A 22,173-nucleotide genomic window follows, 5' to 3' on the forward strand; every position below is an offset into this window, starting at 1 on the left:
TAAAAAGTAATTTGTTCCACCAGCAGTGCTGGCCACCCTGTTGAAGAGTTTTAGAAGATCCCTGAGCACATTAGTTTCTGACTCATAACCCCAGCTCCAAAATGATAGGGCTTCTCTTGTTGATAACGAGATGGATTGTCATTCACAGTTAAGTCAATCATAAGGTGCTTATCTATTTACCCTTTTTTTCACCAATCAGCACAAAGAACTGTCAGAAAATAACTTTTATTTTTCTTTTTTAAATAATAAAAGGGCACAAAATTTAAACAATCAATGTTTTGTGACAGTGGTTTAGGATTATTATCTGGCTGCCCCTCAACAACAGACAAGTGATTCAATCGACATTCCTTAGCAAAAAAAAAAAAAAAGAAAAAGAAAAAAAAAGAAAAAAAGGAAAGAAAAGAAAAAAGGCAAAAAAAAAGAAAAATCCTGTACAAATAAGTATTTTTCCCTGAGGGATCAAGGTTACACCCGCAAGTGCTCTATGTACATATTGCACTGTAGAGGAATGAAGAACATGTGCAAAAAAAGCAACAATGATTGAAGCTTACTAATCAAACCTTTTAATCATGACTGCTATGTCATCTTGCATTTTGGAATGTCGGAACACAGCTATTCCTTTAATCTAAAATGTTAAAAAAAACCCCCAAAACAAAACAAAAAAGAAAGAAAAAGGAAAAACACACCTCTACTATGGCACATTCAATGAAATAAAAAGTTTTCCAAAGACAAATAGACAAATTCCATCAAGAAAATAATACAAAGTTCGTTCGTTTGTGGTTTTTTTTTGTTTTTTAGAAAAATTACATTACTTTCTTTCATTGTTTCACATTACAAAATCTTTTTTTTTTAATGTTTACACAAATCACATTTTATTGCAGGAATATTTCAAGTGCCATCAAACATTTATAGAAGGGTTAAAAAAATAGAAGTCTCTCTAAAGTGGTCCAGACAAGGCTTTGTATAGAATAAATCTTTTTTTCCACCTTCTATTTTTGACTTAAGTATTTTGAATACATTTTCTTTATTCCATTGACACTTAACAGCCTAGAAGCAGCCTCTCACACGTCCCACGCATACACTCATGTGCGCACACAATGGACTCTCTCACACACACACAGGTGCACATACACAGATATCTTGGTATCCATACTAAGATAGATAAGCTAATAAAGAACAACCAAACTTAAAAACAGCCTCCCTTTTTACCTAATTCCATACGTCAAACAATGCGGGAGGTGATGACATATGTTAGGGTGGTTCAGATGACAGTATAAGTCTAGTAGCTCTTCCTAGAAATCCAGAAAACATCTCCAGGGACAGATATAACTCCCAAGGAAAATATCTTTGCAGACTGTAAGGACCAGGTAATCAAAACTTAAAATATTACGTTCAGCTATCCTAGTGTTTTTATTTGTAGTGAACTGGGCACATGATGAAAATATTCATGTGAATATCCATTGACCTCCAGTGTTTTTTAACTGGTTGATCATCTGATACCAGGCCACAGTCCCACGTGTTTTGCAGAGGCAATTTCCTCTGCTGCGCTGGGTTCTCACATGGCCATCTCTGAGCAGCCACTCCAGTGTCATTCTGAGTCCCCTTGCATAAAAATCTCCTTGGCAACAGATGTCTTATCAGTACATCTGCTGTGCCGTAACCCTTTTTTTCCCCTCTCCATGAACAGCAACCCAGAAATTATACTCTATTGCCAAGTGGCTGTTAACTGTGATCAGGAAAGCTAAGTTACTTGGGGTATGTATGCTCAGCCTGATTTAACAAGGTCCCAGTACACATGAGCTCCCACAAACAAAAATGATAGTATTTTCTGGCCTGGAAGATCACTTTCAGCTAAGGCCCTATTTGAAACCTTTTTATCGTTATGTATTTTATTAGTAAATGCTCCAAGACTTGTATTGTCAATGATTTATGAATGTAAATATGCTAAACAGATTCCAAACAAAATCACTGGCACCTAGATGCCTGGTAAAGTACTAATATTCATCATAAAAAGGTAAGAACAGGATGTGACTGAAAACTAATCCCCAAATATTTTGCCTGGTAGTCTACATTGTCAGAAGTAGGAGTTGTATCTCGCTCTCTAAAAAAGTACAGGTCTTATTCATTATTCATTAGTTGACACTGAGATTAAGTTTAGTTGATCTTTACAGGACTAGCACCTAAGGCTGGTCACATTCAGAAAACATTTGTTAGTTAAAAGGGGTGCTTCAAAAATAGGAACACACATTAGAATGCAAGTACCATATCATGCCAGTTACTCCAATAAAGTAAACAATGATCCTAGGAAAAGCGTTTCAGTGGGAGTGGAGAGAGCACATGCTGGGCTGTGAGCCACCTCTTCAGGAGCAGGCAGGATGGAGCAGGAAAAAGACAGCTCTATGGACTTCATCCAAAAGCCCTCTCCTGCCTCCATCCCAGTGCTCACAGAGCTGCAGGTGTTCCCCTCCCACACTCCAGAGCACACCGCTCTGAGGAAGAACCGTGATGCTCTCCTCTCGGCCTCCTTTCAAACCCTAGAGATGAATGATAGCTGTAACCTTCCCTGATGTGCTAGACTGGAACGGTTTTAGTAAGTGTCATAGATAAATGTCTCAATTTGACCCCAAAGGAAACATGTTCAAATCATAGAATAAACTGTATTTTGCTAATAAGAACCCACTGATTCTCCTTTTAAGATACTTAGGTTTCAGTGTGCTTCTATTTGCTTGTTACTTCTCAACAACTATAACCTATATGAGATTGTTTACCCTTGGAAATTAAAGCAGTAGGGCACATTCTGTCTCATTCCTTTTCCTTTTCTGAAGTTCCCAGCTTTTTCTTAGGTACTTCATCAGAAACTGCATTTGCGTTGGCCTACAGGGCATCCAGTTACGCATCTTCATCTCATGCAAACCCAGTTATACACCTCTGGCTCAAACAGCTACAGTTTTAATTTGCAATGTTGTTTATGTGAATCTGTTTCCTTCAGAACTACATTTACTGCCAGCTTTGCTCAGAGACAGAATTCTTCCTGAAAGGAATGGTAATTAGTAACACTGCAAGATTCAGCTTATTGGTTGGTTATGCAATACAGGAATCAGAATCATAGAATGCAGATTTCTGATATTAATGATTTCCAGGCTTGTACCAAGAACAAACCAATGCTTTCTAGCAAAAGTGTGCCTTTCCTTCCTTAGTCTGTCCCCATCTGATCAACTTTAAAGTGCGTCTTTTTAAACAAGGAGAGAACAGACTTCTCTGTTCAGCTCCCTGAAACTGAACTGCTGGATGCTGGAAGAACAGGGGTCAGTGTCTCAAACTCACTGAAATCAAAGACAAACCCATAGATTTTGACAGGCTACAGCTTGGCATTTGAAGACATTGTTTACAATATGGAGTAAAAAAGTATGTAATATCATGTATAAAAACTACTTTTCTGCAGACATGTCATACACACATACTTTTACTGTAGATACAGACTTGAATAAATACTTTCAAACCTGGATTTATGGTGGGCAGAAATACACTATTTAATAGCCTGATTTTCAAAGATGTTCTGTTACTCATTTGTAAATGATTTGTAATTAATTAGTTTAACTCTGACAGTGGAAACTCAGAACATTTGAAAATAAGGCTTTTGACTTTGAAGCATCCAGGTTTGAAAGATTTGAAAATAAAAGTACCTTTGAATTTAACTTCTGAAAGAATAATTTTAATGTAGAAAATTGTCATTATTTTCAACTCTTTAAAAAAATCTGTAACCATTTCAGGATATGACCAGCCTCTCTTTAAAAGTAACATGGAAAACAGCAGCATAAATACCTCCCAATGTACCAGTACCTGCCAAACCTTTTTCAGTTAAACTTGAATTTCTGGTGCACATGCAACACAACAATGAACACGCTAGCATTTAATTTAAAGAAAAAGGTGCAAAATGAAAGTGCCTTATCAATTCAACAAGAAAAGCTATACCAGTAACTACATTTTATATTAATTAAAACAATATATAAACAATATCTCTTTTGCTATATATAGTCTTCATGCCCATTTACCCTGTAATATATTATAATGCTATTGTTGCTATTGCTATGGACCCTTTTCATGCCATTCTGTCTACTGGCAAACAGTGGTAGGTGAAAAAAAATCGTCCTTCATGAAACAATGAGCAAGTTGTGCAAACTGATGCTGAAATCTCTGCAACGCACACCAGTCGCTGATTACTAGGTGGACTCTGTTCTGACCAACAAATTGATTGTTCTGTCAAAAATCTGGGCAGTGAACTACAGGAGAAAACAACCTTCTGACATTAGTACCCTCAGTCTGTGTAAACAGAGGTCAAGGATTGAGAAGTTGAGACAGAAAAAGGGTCCATATTTGTAGGCATAATGGAAATCATATGCATGAGAAAAACAAGTTCAACTTTGTTTCATTGTTTCCCATCCTTCGCCTGACCCCGACTGCCAAGAGATGTGCAGTGTGTTGGCTCCCTAGGTCTGTGCAGGGCCATATAAAGTGTCTTGGTTTTCTTTTTTTTTTTTTCCTTTTTTTTCCTTTCTTTTGTTTTAATGTTTGTACTTCAGACATTCTAGAAGTGCTTAGGTGATACGTTTACCCATCAATTTGCATTGCTGGCTCAAACTCTGAAGTGAACAACTCCTTGTAAAGTGGAGGAAAATGAAGTCGCACAATGTCTGGGTATATTGCTTTAAATGCCATAAGCTTTTCTGTATGTCGTCCACACAGTGCTCTTAAAGTAGACACTTTGCATATTAACTGTAAAAAAATGAACATAAGTCATATGGTCATACATGGAACCAGGCCTCCCACTCTTGCTGTAAGGATTAAAGCTCTCCCAAACCAAATTATTTACCTTAACAAGGACATTTCAGATGCACAGTCACGGATATTTGCTAAAGCTATTATAGTAATGGACTCACAGCTATTTGTGAAATAATCTTTTTTAAATTCTTAGGAAAATGTGGCATTAGGTTTCCTTGCTGGATTGATAAACAAGTATTTCAGGGCTGGATCTTCATTCATTAAATTATCCTCTTGGAAGAAGGCAATCCCAATTGCTTTTAAACCCACTGTGGCTATTATGGAAGGAACTGGCAATGCAATAGATTAGACTTATTTACCTCAAGCCAAATAAGGTGAAAAATATGTACTTCAAAAATATCATGAAGGTACTCCCTGAAGTTACTGAGCAAAGTATTTGTGTCAAAGCATATGGAAGACTCTTTCTTCCAACAAAGGTATCCAAAGTATGCACTAAGAGAAGAATGACATGAGCTAGGATTTGAAATTAAGAAAATCTGCAGAGCCCAGGCTGGACCATCCTGCTTCTATTGTAACTAACTCTGTGGTGTGAAATGAAGCGTAAGCTTTCTGCCTGTGCAGCGGTGTAAAAGGAACTATCTCTGCAAGGTAAAAGTGAAGTGCCTATCTTTCCCCAGTTCTTCAGATTTACTTCTTGTAACATCACACCACTTTCCCATTTCTGAGAAATTACAAGAAGATACTTCAGATTAATATAACGGTAGGTAGTGCCTCTTTTTCCTAGGCATCAGTATTTGGAAGAACTGAGAAAAAGGCTGTGTGGGGAAGTCCTCATGGAAGACTGAAAAAGTTTCATTTTTGTCTCGCATGTTTTAACAACTTAATTGTCAGGCAGGCAGAGATTCCACGAGGATTAAGGCATGCATGTTGTAGCACTGAAATAGTATTATTCTGTGTGAATAGGAGTGTTGTATAGGAGAACTATGATAAAAACCTTCATCGCTTTTCATGAAGTTCCACATAAAAATAATCCCTTTCAGACCATTATCAACCTTGTTTCCTAGAACATCATCATTTCACCTCTTCTAGGTTTAAGTAAATAGTCTCAGCTGAGCAGCTCAATTTTGAACAAAGAATTTTGGGTTTATAAATAAATTAACTGTGTATGAGCTTTTACCCCAGAATCGGGGCAATGTTCAGATGAAGCCACTCTTTCACAGTCCTGTGACATGGCACAGGATGATTCTTACCTTTGTTAGAATTCCATCTTCTCGGTGGTTCTTCTGTAGGACGTGCTGAAGTGCTAGCTGGATCTTCTGTTGGAGTTTTTCAATTTTTACTTTCTCCTGAAGCCATGAGCGATCTGAATATAAATGGAGTTAAAACCTCTAGTAATGCACATATGGATCACAGCGCACCAGGAAGTACTAAGTCTGTTACAGATGCATTTTTCCTGTTTCAATCTTCCTTCCACGTGTTATATACTTTCATATAGAAAATGGGTTTCATAATTAATAGGTTTTGAAATACATTTATCACATGCACTTAAAAGTTATTTTTATAAAGCCCTTATTTAGGAGACCACAATGTATCTGACTAAGATCTATTATTCATTTCCTAAAAAAAATCTGTAAAATGCAGGGTGTTTACAAAATGAGGCTGGCAACTTTTTACTGGGAAATGAATAGAACATATAATGAACAAGTAGTTGGAGAGGATCTTCTTGCTGAGATCTTACAGAATTTAGAGAAAACCAACAGAACTTACAGATCTTACAGAACTTAGAGTGACTTACAGATAAATCAGATGCAAAGATTTGGCTGTTAAAAAAAAAAGCAGCTAAACTTCCTGACAGAAAAGTAGTATTAGCTGCTACATTCTCTGTGTGATAGAACTGTAGGGTTCTGTGGCTTGCTAAGACAAAGGGCTAACAGACTTCCTGTCTGGCCAACAGCATGAGAACATATTTGTGATAGACTCAATAAATCCACCATTGCTAATAGACTTTTCCATCACCACTCCTGAGTCTACTGTGCTGCAGTCTGAACTCACAATGTGCTTCCTCGGGTGTCAGGCCAGGCACAAACTCACTTTCTGCCCCAGTATCTTGTTCTTCCTCACCTAAGAAGCCTTCCCAGGACCTGGAGCACCCTGTGCACATCAACCTGTGATTATTAATTTAGCTGCAGGCATGGCAGACCCAGCCTGACTCTTGGGATGACTTGGATGTTTGGTACCATAATTCTCAGTGTCCCCAGTCACACAGTGGGGACAGATACCTAAATTACTTGTGTGTCTTTGTACTACACTAAAATGGCAATGCTGGAGGTTTTCTCTTGTGCTGCAGCTGCAAGCTCCCACACATGGAAAGGTGACTGTGGGAGTTCAGTAACTGCCTGTCTCACCAGGATTGGCCCACAGGTCTCACTCAAATGTATTTAAGCCTTTGCACAGAAGCTGAGTCCTCAACAAGGTGAAAATGTGGAGAACAAGGGCTCAGATTAAGATTTCCAATTTAACAAATTGGTTCCTAAATTCAAATGTGTTTATTAAAATAAAAATTTTGGTGAGGAGACACTAAAAAAGATGGTGACATTGCCACAATGTCCAATAATCTTAACATTATCATTAAAAAGACCTCAAAATAGAAACAACCTCTACCAAATAAACCTAGAGGAAACCATCTCTTACCTGCTGACATTAAAACAAACGCAGAAAACAAAGCGATCTCATCTTCTGTCAGGTGCATAGAACATAAACTTTTTCCAAATTCAAACACAAAGCTAATGAAGTCTTCACAACCTGCCAAAAAAAGTACAGCTCTTGTTACATTGTTTAAAACTACTTCAGAGCTACAGAGTTGTTGATTTATTCTGATGGAGATGAGAAATAGCTATAAAACGCTTCATAGGTGAATGGTCTCCTTAAGGACTGTGAAGTGATGGCAGTGAGATCTCACTCATCCTTGAGGGTATTACTCCACTCCCACAAGTCCCCAGCTCCCACATCTTGGCAGCCAAGATTCTGAAGGTTTTGCACACTGTATCTTTTCTACATTGGGTTCTTGTGGGGTAAATATGGATAAATCTCAAGCTATTTATTTTCAAGCTCAAAATTGGTTTATCTTTGTTTCTCTTCTAAATAGAACTTTGTCACATCAGTGTGGACTGAAGGCTCAAAGAGTGGACTTAAGTTCTGATTTTAAGATTATTGAGCACACAGAATGGGGGGAGAGAGAGGCACACAAGGCACATGCAGGAGGCAAAAGGAGAAGCCAAGGTCTGACTGAACATGGTTCATGCAGAAGAGGAACTCCGTCTCCTTCCATCCATTCTCTTGCTCACACAGGTGTTATTCAGGTTACTGCTGCTGTCACACATGCAGGTACACAGTCTTTAAAGTGAGCCCTGCTCTGAAGAGGACCACAACCTGAGAGAAGAGGGTTTTCCTCAGCCTCCCCAGCCTGAACTTTTGGATACAGCTGGTAACAGATCCAAGTTATATTTCCCTAGAACCCAGACTTGTTTGCACTCTGACCTTGTACCTTGAGGTGTTTTAGAAAGGCAGAGAATACTTCAGTAACTGTCCAGCATTCTCCACTGATGTATTTTCACTGCCCTCCAAAATGTTTTACAGCCCAAATCTAGACCCAGTGAATACCTCCTTTTAAAATCAGCAAAAACACATGGGAAAAAATTTCAAAATTGTATGTAGTTCAATTAAAAAAATTATTTACAATATTTTACCTGCAAATAACTGGACTTAGCACATTTAAAAACACCATTAACATCTTCAGAGCAGTAACGCATATGTCACTATACATCAGTATATCCAAAGTAAGCTTAAAATCTGCTGCCTTTTCCAACAGGATATATGAAGTGTTATATCAGATATGAAATCTTGGCTTCTCAACAAGTGAGTCCAAACTGCTCTACCCTAATCAAAATGCTGAACTTCAGCACCAACAGTCCTTTACTACAGAGAGTTAAGCACTTTTACCTCCTGAAATCAGCTTGGCTTCAAACAGAGCCAGCATGACAGCTTACAAAACAGTAGTTTGAGCTCCAGAACTCTTTTATTTGAATACTATAGACTGATTTTTCAAAGCAGATGTTTTCCCTTGCTTTTTCACCTTATTATTTTTATTCTGGTTTGGTTTTTTTTGTTTTCTTTGGCTTGGTTTTGTTGTTTTTTTTTTTTTAAGACACAACACTTGACATTTCCTTACCTAAGGACTTGAAAACCTCTGGGCTAGCATACTTGCCGTCAAAGTAGACTGTGTTGTTCTGGGAGTCAAAGGCACGGCACATTCTGATGAACACAACCTCTAAAGACCCTAAAACAGAAACAACGTATGTTTGACTATGGAAGGAGAGACTTCAGTTGCAAAGAGCAAGTGAGGATTTAAAAATAATGCTCTGCATTCATTATCAATTGAGTAGAGTAGTAAGTTGCTGTGGTGTAACAGAGCATAGTTTGGTTTGCTGGTAGAATTAAAAGGATTCCCATAAACTCCTTAACAAGTTTTTGCTAAAGCAACTTAGTTAATGCTAATAAACTCTAGTAATGTTTTTAAAGTAACGAAGTCTCCGAAGCCAAAGCAGCTCATTTAAATTTATGTTCGCAAAGCCTTAACAACTTGGTCCAGTATTTGCAACCTGCATTACTTCTACAATATCTTGCAAAAATATTGTAGAAAAAAAGAAATCTTGATTTTTACCTTGAAATATTCACTATTAGCAATCAAAAAAAAAAAAAAAAATCCAGCTTTTACATCTTAACACACTCATTACTCCCTTTGTCAATAATGAAAATTTAATAGGTAGACCTGAACTCCTTCTCCCCAGAATAACTAAGATGGTATTACTTCAAAGACAGACAATTTGCAAGGTTTTCCCTTATTTAATTTTAAATGATCATTGTACTACATATAAATACATGCGTATGCAACCACTATATGTAATACCTTCCTTAGGCAAAACTAATAGAAGCAGACCTTAAAACTGACCCACATACCTGCTTTTAAAAGCACAATTTGATCATTTTGACACAGTTCCATAAAACCATCAATGCGTTTGGCAAATTCCACTACATACTGTATAGCTTCTGTTATTTTGACTGCGCATAACTGCCACATTACCTCCCTTTGCTGTTTGAGAGAGAAGAGAAATTCAAAAATTACTAACCAAGCTTTGGAAACCTCATTGTCAGAAAGTAAAGCTGAGCTAAAAAACACCAAACAACAAAGTGGAGTAAATTTTCTCCAACACTTCTGGCTACAGTCTGCTTAAAAGACAAGGGGAATTGACCTCAAAGCCAGAGCCTCATGTGGATAAGTGACAATGCAACCATGGAAGACTTCTTCAGTCATATCAGAAGAGATCCAGGTTGGAGTATTTCTACTTCATAGGCCAAAAATGTCGAAATGTAATGATTCTGGTCATTTCAGTGGGCATTTTATTCACTGCATGAAAATAAAATGCCAATTTACACCAGCAAGGCATGATCATATTTTTCTTATCAGCTTCTCTATTTTGTACTGAATGTAAATTATCAACCTAACTCATCTTCATATATGTGAAAATCACCTTGATAACAACATAAAGAAGGCATGCAAGTAGTGAGTTTTTCCAATGTTGATAATAATGCAGAATGAAATCACCTAAAGTAGAAAAAATTATATTCCTAAAGGTTAAATATTCTTCTGTGGAAATGAAAAATATGTTCAAAGAACAGTGTGCTTCAGCAGTGCTTCCCAAGGCCATTTTCCAAAAGTAGCCAATTGGCAGTAGCTTGTGGATGGAAGGCATGTTGGAAATAACATTGATTAGATCTTACAATACCCTGGTGGCATGGCAGCACTGTGCTGCTACTCCACAGGTAAAACCCAAACACTGAGGGACAACTGGAGCATGAATCAGGGTTAGTGAACCCCAAAGGCTGGAAATCTGATGGAGCTCTGTTTATAAACTCAAAATGAAACACAGCATGTAACATCACAAAACCCGGTGGCTTTGGCTTTTGTTGGCCTTTTCCTATACCTGTAAAAATGACAAATGCAAAGGATATCCTGACCATCTTGCTGCTTTTGATTCTAGTTTATTTTTTTTTTTAAACACACAGAAATAAACATTCTTGATAGTAAAGAGAAAGCGGTGAAAAAGTGAATTTTGCAGTGTGTTATGGAAATACCATGCTTTAAAGAAACCATGCCATAGCTTGGCATGCTTTTATACCTTGTTCTGATAGTTCTCAATTTCTTCCTGCAGAAAAGTTTGCCATGTTATCTGCTGTAACTCCTCTCTCAAGTACTGGCAAGTTTCCATGTGTGACTTGGAAATATTCTGTGCAAGATGTTCTAAAAGAAAGAGCAGAAAGCGACACACGTTAAAAATGCAAAGCTATACCTTCAGACACGAGAAAAGCTCATATATTTCAGATGCAACAGGGGGAGGGGAGAGGGTGAGCTGAGAGAGAAAACTGCTTTAACTCGCGTCCCCTTGGAACTGGCTTTGGGAACGCAGAGCCATTTAACGCCCGGCCGGAGGACGCGGCCGTGCCCGGAGCCGCCAGCAGAGGGCGCGCGGCGCACGCGCAGCGCTGCGCGCCAGTGAGCCAAAGTTCGGGAATAGCGGCAGAGCGGGACATGGGGGGACACGGAAACCTCAGCGGCACGTCCGTCACTGGACACCCGGGCTCGGACATACACCATGGAGTACGGCCGCAGGAAACTGAGGGAAGAAGCGGGCTGATGGACCCCTGAGTGAGGGCACTCAAGTGTCCATGGACACGGCCGCGCTGAACGCAGGACGCTGTCAGGGACTGGGGACAAAATGGCACTGCCAGCCAGGCAGAGCTGCCAGTGCCAAGGCTTTCCAAAAGAGAAATACAGTTACCACCTATCTAGCGCTCTCTCAAGCAGGACTCTTGTCCTATGAGGCTTCTTGGGAGGGAAAAGTGTCTTTTTTTTTTTTTTTTTCCTACTCTCATACAATTAAAAAAATATCAGGAAAATGCATCTATTAGAGAATCCAGATGATTAAGATAACACACTAAAAAAAAAATCACTAAGGTTTTTTTTCCTTCAGCTTTAGAGTAGTCACCTAGTTTACTGCACATGATTTTAAATTTCCATACAATGTTTTAATTCCAAATAAAATTATTTTCTGCTGCTATACTTGATTAAAAGACCCATAAAGCAGATTTACATTTAGTAGGAAAACTTGGTTCCATAAACCTTTAAGACCATTTTCAAAAGCCTGAATAGAATTTAGATACCCGAGTTCCACTTTATCTTTCCTGCCCTGACCATTCAGGTGGGCCAGTTCTCCTATTTTAGCACGGGGCAAGTAGAGGCCTGGGGACTTGTCTCACACAACTTTGCTTGTTAGGCCACTGAAAATGAAGGCTCGGACCAAACAGGAATGGTGGTCACTACAACATGGAGGTATTCTGAGGGACTGCATTACTGGGTCTTCTGCGAAATTGGCTTTGTTTGGTAATGATAAAACCCAACTCTTCACAAACTGAACTGCTGGACCAATCAGTCTGTTTAGATTCACGGTTAATGCACTGGTAATCTGATGTAAGGTATCACCTGAAAAGTCTTTAACATACAGCTGAGGTAAAATCAGATTATATGTGCTACCTGAGCAATCAGTAAGGTAAAACACAAGGTAATTTATACTTTGTCACCATAGCTTTAATGCATTTCAGAGCAGTTGGGTTTTTTCAGAAGTGTGTATTTAGACACTTGTTCTTGGTAGCAATAGCTGACAGCATGATCCCTGTGCCCTTGCAGGATACAGGAGGCAAAATATTCCCATGTTATTCACAAACCTCCGCCTCACTTCAGGACTGTATTTCAGCACACACCTAAATACTTTCATTGAACAGCCACACCTTTCTAAATTGAAACCTTCGTCTGGCAGACAAACATTCTTCAAACATTGCTCAGTAATGTCAATGCTGGGCACCCAAATCATGCTGTGCAGGGTTTAAACGAAGCACTATGTAAATAAAGGTAAGCAGCAAGACAAAGTTAGTTTAGGCCACTGTTTCAAACTCAATACCCAGCCTACAAAGGAAAACCCCCTTTTTTTTTTTTCTGTGGGTTTAATGTCGATCTTTTTAATACCTTCCATGAGAAAATTAGCAATCATTCCACTGAGACAAAGCTGGTAGCAGTGCGTTTGCCCTGACTTTTTCTTCTGATTTTTACCTATCTGAAATTATTTGAACTGAAGCCAGACACAATATTTTGGCTATCAGGACAAATTATATTGCAGAGGACAGCATTCTGCAACATAAGGATGTTAAAAAGTAAGCTTCTTGTGACTTCGTCTCTGCAAAATTTCTCAAAAAAACATAAAATAAACCACACAAAATTTTTATTTGGAATACCTGATTTTTCAAACTATTTTTAGGTTTTCATAACAAAATAATTAGAAAAAACGTTGCTTTAGGAAGCAAAATCAGTTCTAAATTCCTGGCTGCTTACATAAGTAATGGAATCATGAAACCACTTCTTTAATGTCCTGTTCCACTTTGTTTATAACCAGTTCACACAGCACACTAACACCAGTCTCAGCTGTTGACAAGTCATACTTGTGGAATTCAGCCCTAGTGTAATCATTAAGGGAAGAGTTTAAAGTAAAATGTGCTAATTAATGTGGTTGTTATAAGGCTCTTAGAGAAATTATCAAAACTTGGTACATTCAAAAATGTCCTTCAGTATCTGCGGCCAGATCCTCTTCAACCAGTGACAAGAACTGCCCTCAGATTAACCCAGTGGTTTTCCCAGGTAAAGAGCAGAAGAAAATCAGTCTTACCACTTTTTGTTGGGAATGACAGTACTGAGATAATGAAAAAGGAGATAAATTGTTAAAAATAATCTACAAATAAAGAAATGCCCCGTCTGCTTACTCAGCACTAAAAATTAGCTTCTTAATCAATATTCCAAGGGTTCTATTACAAGGACTGAAAGCAAAAGCATCACTGGTAGAGCTGATCAACTACAGGCTCATGGGAGCTTTAGTCCAGAGCAGTAAGGAGTTCCCCGTGTGCCCCGAGATCAGGGTATTTACTGTGCACTTCACACAAGAATGCCCATACATGCCCACAGCTCTACTGAAGCAGCATTCTTGCTATCACCTGGCTACATGTGTCACTTTAATCCAAAGGGTACTGTTAAGACAATTACAATGGAAGCTTTTCTCTCTCATTACCTAATTCTGCCATGGACACAGTTGGAGAGGTCTCCCCATTTGTAAAAGAACAATAAGGGAAGAAGCCCGATGCTGGTGTGTAGTCACATATTGGTTCTGGTTTGATTCCATTAATATCAAGACCCGACTGATCTGGAGAAGGCTGTATGTCTAAGTAGAAGCTGCTAACTGCAGAGTCTGCTTTGCTACCTTCAGGGGTATGCCCATCAATGTAATTACTGAGGTCGTCATGTAGCTCTGTTAACCCATTGGTGGTGATATTGTATGTTGGTGTGAGTGGTTCTGCCTCTCCTGGCTGCTGCTGGTGATCCCGCTGCTGCTGCTGCATTCGGTGTTTCTGCACCTCGGCGTACAGGCTGTCCCTCTGCTTTTTTGACATTCGACCAAACTTTACAGCTGAAATACAGACACACAATAGATTACATTTCTGCACATCCACCACTGCCTTTTAATTGTTTTGAGTCTTTAAACTCTACATGGAAGGACACAGCCCAAACCCCAAATGTGCAGGATGGGCAGACCTAAGAACCACTTCTCAGTTACAGGTACACAGCTGCAGCACCTGCTCTTTAAAAGACTGTCTTGACATGCCACTGAAATGGACCATTAGAAGTCACTGGTTTAGCTCAATTCATTAACTTTCCACTTCTGTACTGAAAAGATTTTCTCTTGTATGTCTGTTGAGGTTGACAGATGCATCTCTTCAGCATTGAAACCCTACCTAGAAAAGTAGAAGCTGAACTAGAACACAGTGGCCTGAGACAACTGTCCAGTTCCAACCAGCTGAACATTCACAATGCAGAGTGAACCTAGAGCGTGGTGCCAACATGTTGGGTCCATCTCAATGTATCAATAGCAGGCTTTACTGATATTGGGACTAAAGCACGTGGGAAGAACCATCAAACCTGCTTTCAGTGCCACTGTGACAAGCAAAAATGTTTAGTAGATTAATAACTGTTAAGCCTACATGTGTGCGACACAAGTGCATGTGTGTATCTCCACAACATTACTATGACTTTAAGGAATATTAGCTGTAAGCCAGCAGCAACTGGTTTGCAGCATCCAGGGAATTTCCAAGGACGCAGCATGTGATTTCAAGGACCTGTATCAGCTGTAAAAGCCTCATCCTTTAGAAAGGCAACTACTGCCTTCTGCTTTTCTCTACAGGAAAGCAACCACTTTGGAGGAACTAGTCATAAAATGATCAACTGTTTCAGGTTTTTAGTCTGATGACCAACAAAAAAAATAGAGACAATGTAATTCAAGAAGTAAATGTAATCTGGAAACAATCTCCTTGATCGGGCCTCATGTACCTAGAGTAACGTGTATGTATTTGTAGAACACGCAGCGCTGCTGTCACTGTGGCAGGGGAAAAGACTGAGTCAGATCTTCAAATGGGTAAGTGGTGGCAGCTCCATTCCATCTGTGGGGGAGGCGTGCAAGTCTCAGCTGCAAAGCCAGTTCTGACTGAATTACATAAGCAGCCGTTTGGCAGAGGCGGGCTTTCGTCACTACTCGAGCTGCAATTTTGAGCTTAATATTAACAGCACTGGAACATCTTTTCTTCAGAATTCTATCCTTGAAAAAACACTGCATTATTTTTCTCTTTGCATTTTTTCCCTTATTCATTATACACATATTTAACTTCTGTCGATACTGTGATGCAGTTCTGATCTGTACCCATGCACCAGGCAGTGCTACTTGCAACTACAGGTCACTTAAGTGGGAATGAACACATAGAGGAAGTATTAACATGAGACCAAAAAACTGCATCTTCAAGAAATGACCAGAGACAAAGCTCTTAATTGGGAACTGTAATAGATAAGTAGGAAAAAAGATAAATCCAAGAACTTTGTACATGCCCTGATTTATATATATTTATGTGAATATACAGCAACATCTAAAAACATACAGCATATATAACATAGAAAAATATATAGCAACATCTAAAACTCACTTGATGATCTCAACTATCAGCCCAATGCACAATTAGAATATAAATGCTGTTTTTTGGTTTACCATACATCCTACTACACCTTATGTTAGTTTTTGCAGCTAGGCCCCGACTTAGCAGAGCTTACCATCCCGAGACATCCCCACAGCAAGGCATTTCTGTAAGCGACAGTGTTGGCAGCGGTTCCGACTGGTCCGGTCGATCAGACAGTTCTTCTGTCGAGGACATGAGTATGTGGCATTGCTCTGCTGACTCCTTCTGAAAAAGCCCTGGGATGCAATTACAAAATACAAGTCAAGAAGCTGTTAACTGATGGAGCAAATAAAGACTCTGAAAGGTAGCGTACCTAACAGAAAATGAAGTTCAAGTGCTCTATAGTCAACTAAAGGAAGTTAAGAGGGTTTTGTTGTTGTTTTTTTTTCCTCTCCTAGAAACAAACAAAAAACAGTAACTAGCAAGAAACAGTTAATTTAAAAAGTGTTGTAATACATAAAGGAATTACACTTTTTATTCACTGATTTTACAGATTCCATATTACATATGGTACACCAGCTGTTTCTAAATGAAATAAAACTAATTATAGACCTAGATTTCCTTGATTTCCTATCTTTCCCAGGTCAGCATAGTTCTCCAAAATAGAGAGCATTCAACAGCTACCACCCTATTCTGCTCTCTGGAGTGACAGTGGCAGGCTCTGATGTTCAGCCTTGGCAGTGTGTGTATGTGTTTAAAAACACACAGCACGATGCTGAGCAGTTTCTCCTACAAAGAACAATTTCTTAACATGCTTTTTATAGACTCATAGAATCATGAAGATTGGAAAAGACCTCTAAGATCCTGAAGTCCAACCATTATCCCAGCACCACTGTGTTCACCACTAAACCCCAAGTGCCACGTCCACACACCTTTCTGAACACTTCCAGGGATAATGATTCCACCATTTCCATGGACAGCCTATTCCAATGCCTGCCCACCCTTTCAGTGAAGAATTCTTTCCTAATATCCAATCTAAACTTCCCCTGCCACAGCCTTGAAGCCATTTCCTTTTGTCCTGTTGCTGGTTCCATGGCAGAAGAGCCTGACCCCCACCTGGCTCCATCTTCCTGTCAGGGAGCTGTAGAGAGCAAGAAGGTCACACCTGAGCCTTCTCTTCTCCAGATAAACAACCTCAGCACCTTCAGCTGTTCCTTACCAGACTTAAAACCAGTAACAGACTTGTGCTCCAGCCCCTTCCCCAGCTCTGCTGCCCTTTTCTGGGCACACTCCAGCCCCTTAATGTCTTGCTTGTCTTGAGGGGCCCAAAACTGGACACAGCACTTGAGGTGCCTCACTAGTGCCCAGGACAGAGGGATGGTCACTGCACTGGTGCTGCTGTCACCTATTGCTGCTATTGTGTGAGTTAGTTTGATGCTGACAGCCCAGGTTTTGTTCAACTGCAGGATTTAGATTCTTAAGGAGGGGGAAAGCTAAAACATGTTTTATGTACGATCTCTTTCCTGAGTAACCCCATCTCCAGAGAAAGCCAGAGCTGGAAGGTTCTGCACACCTACAACTTTGTTGTCTCCTCCTGAAGGGTGCATGTCATTAACCACTACGCAGCTGTTTGCTTTGAAGTCCATTTCATCCTTTTGCCACAGACTGCCCAAACATATGCTGCTGTGTGTGTAATACCTACTTCACAAGGATTCTGCAAAGATGTAGTCATTCTAAAGAAGCCTCTGAGAGCAGTGAGCACACTATTTTAGTTTTACGTTGCCACGTAATGGATTAATTAACAGTGCTGCAAAGAAAATAGTTCCTTGGAAAGGCTGGGCACCTTTTAATTAAAGCTGGACTTTTACCAATTTGTTATTTACTCAAAGGTTTCATGCTGGAGTCCCTCAGTACACGCACAGATACTTGGTGAAGCAAATAAAGGAAGGACTTCTGCATGACAAGTCTCAAGTAGTCAAGTACTTCATATCAAAGTGGCTGCAGACAGAAACATGGCAAAACACTGAGACAAAGCCCCTGCTCCATCTTAGCAGAAGGGCACCAGTCTTTGTTGATTACATCCCTTTTATCAAAGCTTTACTAAGGAAACACGGAACAGAAAACAAAAAAAAGTAAGGAAACTGAAGATGCTGTCTTTAATCCTGTTTCCCTGTACATAATTTCTTCCCCTTTTTTTCTGGTCTTTGTTTCTATATGACTGAACTTTCAACCATTTTTTTCACGTTTGTCAATAGAGAGATGATTTCACTAAGACTGAAAGTATTGCACATATTGAGCTCCAATTGAATGCATTTCACCCTAAAGAAAACCTGAAATACCATGGAAATGCCTACCATTCCAACATCACAACTGATCTCTCTGGAGGAACCAGCTCTTGGGTAGACAGATAGATTAACTTCCAGTTCTGGGAGCACCTTCAGTGGAGCCTGTCACTCCAGTGCAAGTACAAGTGGGTTCACTACTAAACTCCAAGTGCAATGCCATTCACCAGAAAAACAGGATTAGGGACTGAGCTGACCAGTGACTGGTAGGCATTCTGCAACAGCCCCTGAAAATTTCAGTTCTCCAAACACTTCCCTAGTTACACTGAATGACATTCTCACACATGAACTGCATGAAACCCTCTACCACTCTGCAATTCTGAAAGTCAGCCTAATCAATATGTGAAACTAATGTGTCCCAATAACCTCAAGGATCCATATGTTTTCCCCTTTAGCTGAGGTATATACTGATTCTGAATTGCCAGTTTGGTGTATTTTATTAAGAGCAGCCTTTTATTAAGAATTTTATTAAGAATAGCCTTGTCAAGATGAGGATTATTTTTAGTATTATAATGGAGAAAATACTGGCCCTTTTCCTTTTCCAGATTTTCCCTAGAGACACAGCTGCTCAATACATTTTAGTGTACAATATATCAGCTAAGTTACAGCTTGAAGCTAGATTTTTCAGTAGAGCAGAACTGCCTGAACCCAGGCCTTTAAAAGCACTTGCACTTTACAAACCAGAGATACAGTAGAGTGCTTTTAAAAACAAGCCAAAGAAAACATCAGTAGTAGCTAAAGAAACAAAAAAACCTTCCCACAAACTTCAAAAACTAATCTAAACTTGTCCAGAGCTCAGAAACACAGGTATCTGAGATTTGGGAGTGAATTGACAACGAAGGTCATATGAGAATTTTTTGTTCTACGGTACTGTCATTTACTTGTGAATTTTGTAAGCTTTTGGTGGTCCTTGGGCTTTCACATATAAGACATGTGGGGAAGTTCCTATTACAGGAGCCTTCTGTAAGTACCTACAGTTTCTTTCTAGGTTTTTTCCCTCCTTTATTAAAAGGAGAAATGCTCTATCCTGTTGTTCTATTCCCTAGCTTTTGCCAGAGGCACGGAGCTGGCTATAATTTTTCCATCAGGAAGGAGGAGGTGGATGCATGCTTGGTACACGTGTATACGTTCAAGCCTTATGCAAGCTAGCCCAGGCCACATGCTTTAATTGCATACATGTTTACAGCCATTATTTCATGTGACCCAGTGGGCCAAGGCAGAGCCACCCCTCCTGATCAAGCACAGAGACAAAGCTGGTGCTGCACTAAGGGAGCCCCAGTGTTGGACCAACCACTCTGGCCCACGGCACATCGGGGTCAAGTCTCGGCCCCTCCTGAAGTCAACGCAAAGATCCAGCCCCAGCCACTGAGCTCTGCACGTTCTCTTTTCCTGCAGATGGATCCGCTTGGTGCCAGAAGAAGAGCAGAGCACATTACAAGCCACAGATTGGTCCCTGCGTTTCAGACTCCTATTTATACACAACACAGTCTATGGGTTTTCATTTGCTGCCAAGAAATCAGGTTTGGGGAAAAAAGGGTGCAAGAACTTTTCATCTGCAAGTCAGTCTGAATAACAACTTGTTAAAAAAGACTTTGAAATGTAAATAGCAGTTTTTGCAAAGTCTATTAATAGTTTCAGTGATTTCTCTGCTCAGCAGCTCAGCATTGGAGATGGTGGTGTCTGAGCTGGCTCCAGAGCCAGTTGTGCTTCCCTTGTGCCCCAAATGGCACCACACAGGCCCCCTCTCCACCGTGCACAGGCTGAAACACTGAGCTCATGTTTGGTCTTTTGACAAATTTTCATTTAATGAATTGATTCCTACAGTTCATTAACATACCCACTTCCACTTCTGTATACACATATGTCTTAATTAGCTGCTCATTGGCTGTTTAATTACAAGAAAACAGCTGACAGCTGCCTTGGTGCATCCTAATGGCAGACGTTTTGGAATGACTGTATGCAAGCCTGTGACAACAAAGGCTTATTCATAATCCCATGATTTATAGCTAATACTTAAAGACTTCCACGTATCATTAAGTTTTGCAATATTCTGAGCAATTAACAATTAGTTGGGGGGAGTCATTCTTTTACTGTTTTCTAAAGCAAACCAACACAAATTTTCTTTAAAGTAACATCAGAAAAATACACTGTAATACAAAAGACAGGCAAACATTCAAATCGGATTTTTAACCCTTTTATAACCAGCAGCACGTATCTTAGTTGTAAAGAGAGGAGAGTGCTCTGACAATATTGTTTATTAAACAGTGTTAATAAAATATTTGATAACAAAGTTATAGTGTCACTGAAAACAGAGCAAAACCATTCAGTTTTACATGATAATAAAGACAGGAGTGAGCTTGTGTTTGTCAACAAACAAAAGCAAGATGGGCAGGGACAGAACACCAGGTATTGTTTCCTGAAGTAAAGAACCCAGACGTTCTTTGCAGTTACAATGAACAAGATCATCCGAGGTCTTAAAAGACATGAGGCAAAAGCCAGTACTGACAAACCTTTGAAATGAAAGGTCTGAAATGCCCAGAAATGCCCTGCATGGATGGTTTTGTAAGACCAGCTGCATGCAGTCAGGTAACAAGAGGGATCACTACTGCACTGGTGTGTCAGCTGGGCATGTGCTATTGACAGCAACACCAAGTAACTGCATCTGCAAATTAAATTACATAATTCATTGACAATGTGGAACTGAGTTCAACTTTCATCTAGGAGAAAAGAACATGGATGTGTACAAACCACTCTCCTTTCCCAGCATGGTCCCTCCTACAGCATAAAAGGTTGTTAAAGGGTTCCCACAGCTAAGGGTTGAGTGAAGTGCCCCACACAAATAGAGCAGTTTTGTCAGTAGGACTCCTACAACCACCCTCTCTTTAAAAATTTATTTTATTTGTAATAAGCCACAGAAGCCCTCCTAGATAAAGTGTAAAATACAACCTGGCTAAAATCCTCAAATTTTCACTTTAGGGGGAGAAGATGAGGGGATGTTAAATTTACTTTTTTAAAGGCAGATTCAGATTGAGCTAAATAGGCTGATGGGTTGGGAGTACTCAAGGCCTGTGCAGAACACTGCCACTAACTTCATAAAAACAGCAACATCATAGCAAGGTAGGAAATGAAAACTTCCCAAGAAACACTAATGGGTTTCATTACAAATCTTCAAGTCTAGTTATGTGAAATGCAATATAACAACAAAACCTGGCCAGAACACTTTCAACTCTGTGAAATGCAAGGGTTGCAAAGCTGCAGAAGAGCAACGGGCTCAGCAAAAGTCAATTTGTCAAGAGCTGGTCTGTGATTTCATCTGTGATACACACTAGAACTGCACAGTAGGTCTTTGCAACTAAAACTTCACTTTAAGTTTTGAATAAATTATATTTCTGCTGGTTATCAGTATTTAGAGAGTAACATTTAAGTTAACATTAAGATTAAGTAACATTAAAGTTCACGCCAAAGTGGAGTGAAACCAGTCCAAGCTGAAAACACCCGACTTTGCTGCTGCTGTTGCTGCTTGTAGATCATTCCTGACAGCTTGGCTTGAGGGCAGCAGCACAGCTGTTCCCTTCTGACAGCCACGGCCTTGGTCCCGCCATCTGATGCACACGAATGGGTTTGTGGCACCTGTGCAGAACCTCACTGGCTTCTCTGCGACTGTGCAGGACATCGGCTGCAGGAGCCAAGGCACAGGACTGGGAACGAGGTCTTTGTAGCCAAGGAGATTTTACAAAGGAAGGTTTAGCATAACATGAAGTGCAATGTAAGCATGCTCAAACCTGCAGCAGTCGTAGCCACAGAAAAGCTGGGAAAAGAAACCCACACCAATCCACACCTGGATGCTTTGGCAGAAGCCAAGCTATGCCAACCTTTTCGCCAGCCAAAATAGTTCTGT

At 39.8% G+C, this 22,173-nt stretch overlaps 1 protein-coding gene across 3 annotated transcripts in view; it reads right to left on the minus strand.

Moving 5' to 3' along the window:
- Positions 1-209: 209 nt before the first annotated feature.
- The window catches only part of RORA (RAR related orphan receptor A), a 382,907-nt gene continuing 360,943 nt past the window's right edge, over positions 210-22,173 (minus strand). For all 3 annotated transcript variants that reach the window (XM_042039179.1, XM_042039181.1, XM_042039180.1), the window contains 8 exons: positions 16,088-16,229; positions 14,007-14,402; positions 11,016-11,137; positions 9,796-9,928; positions 9,008-9,115; positions 7,471-7,581; positions 6,030-6,142; positions 210-4,773 (listed from right to left, as the gene is read on the minus strand). In XM_042039179.1, the coding sequence (XP_041895113.1) occupies positions 4,609-4,773; positions 6,030-6,142; positions 7,471-7,581; positions 9,008-9,115; positions 9,796-9,928; positions 11,016-11,137; positions 14,007-14,402; positions 16,088-16,229 (1,290 nt within the window). In that variant the 3' untranslated portion in view covers positions 210-4,608. The remainder of the gene's footprint in view (positions 4,774-6,029; positions 6,143-7,470; positions 7,582-9,007; positions 9,116-9,795; positions 9,929-11,015; positions 11,138-14,006; positions 14,403-16,087; positions 16,230-22,173) is intronic.

The sequence above is a fragment of the Corvus kubaryi genome, unplaced genomic scaffold (assembly GCF_017639235.1).
Source record: "Corvus kubaryi isolate FWS band 111438036 unplaced genomic scaffold, C.kubaryi_AGA036_p1.0 37394, whole genome shotgun sequence".
In the NCBI taxonomy this organism is placed as follows: domain Eukaryota; kingdom Metazoa; phylum Chordata; class Aves; order Passeriformes; family Corvidae; genus Corvus; species Corvus kubaryi.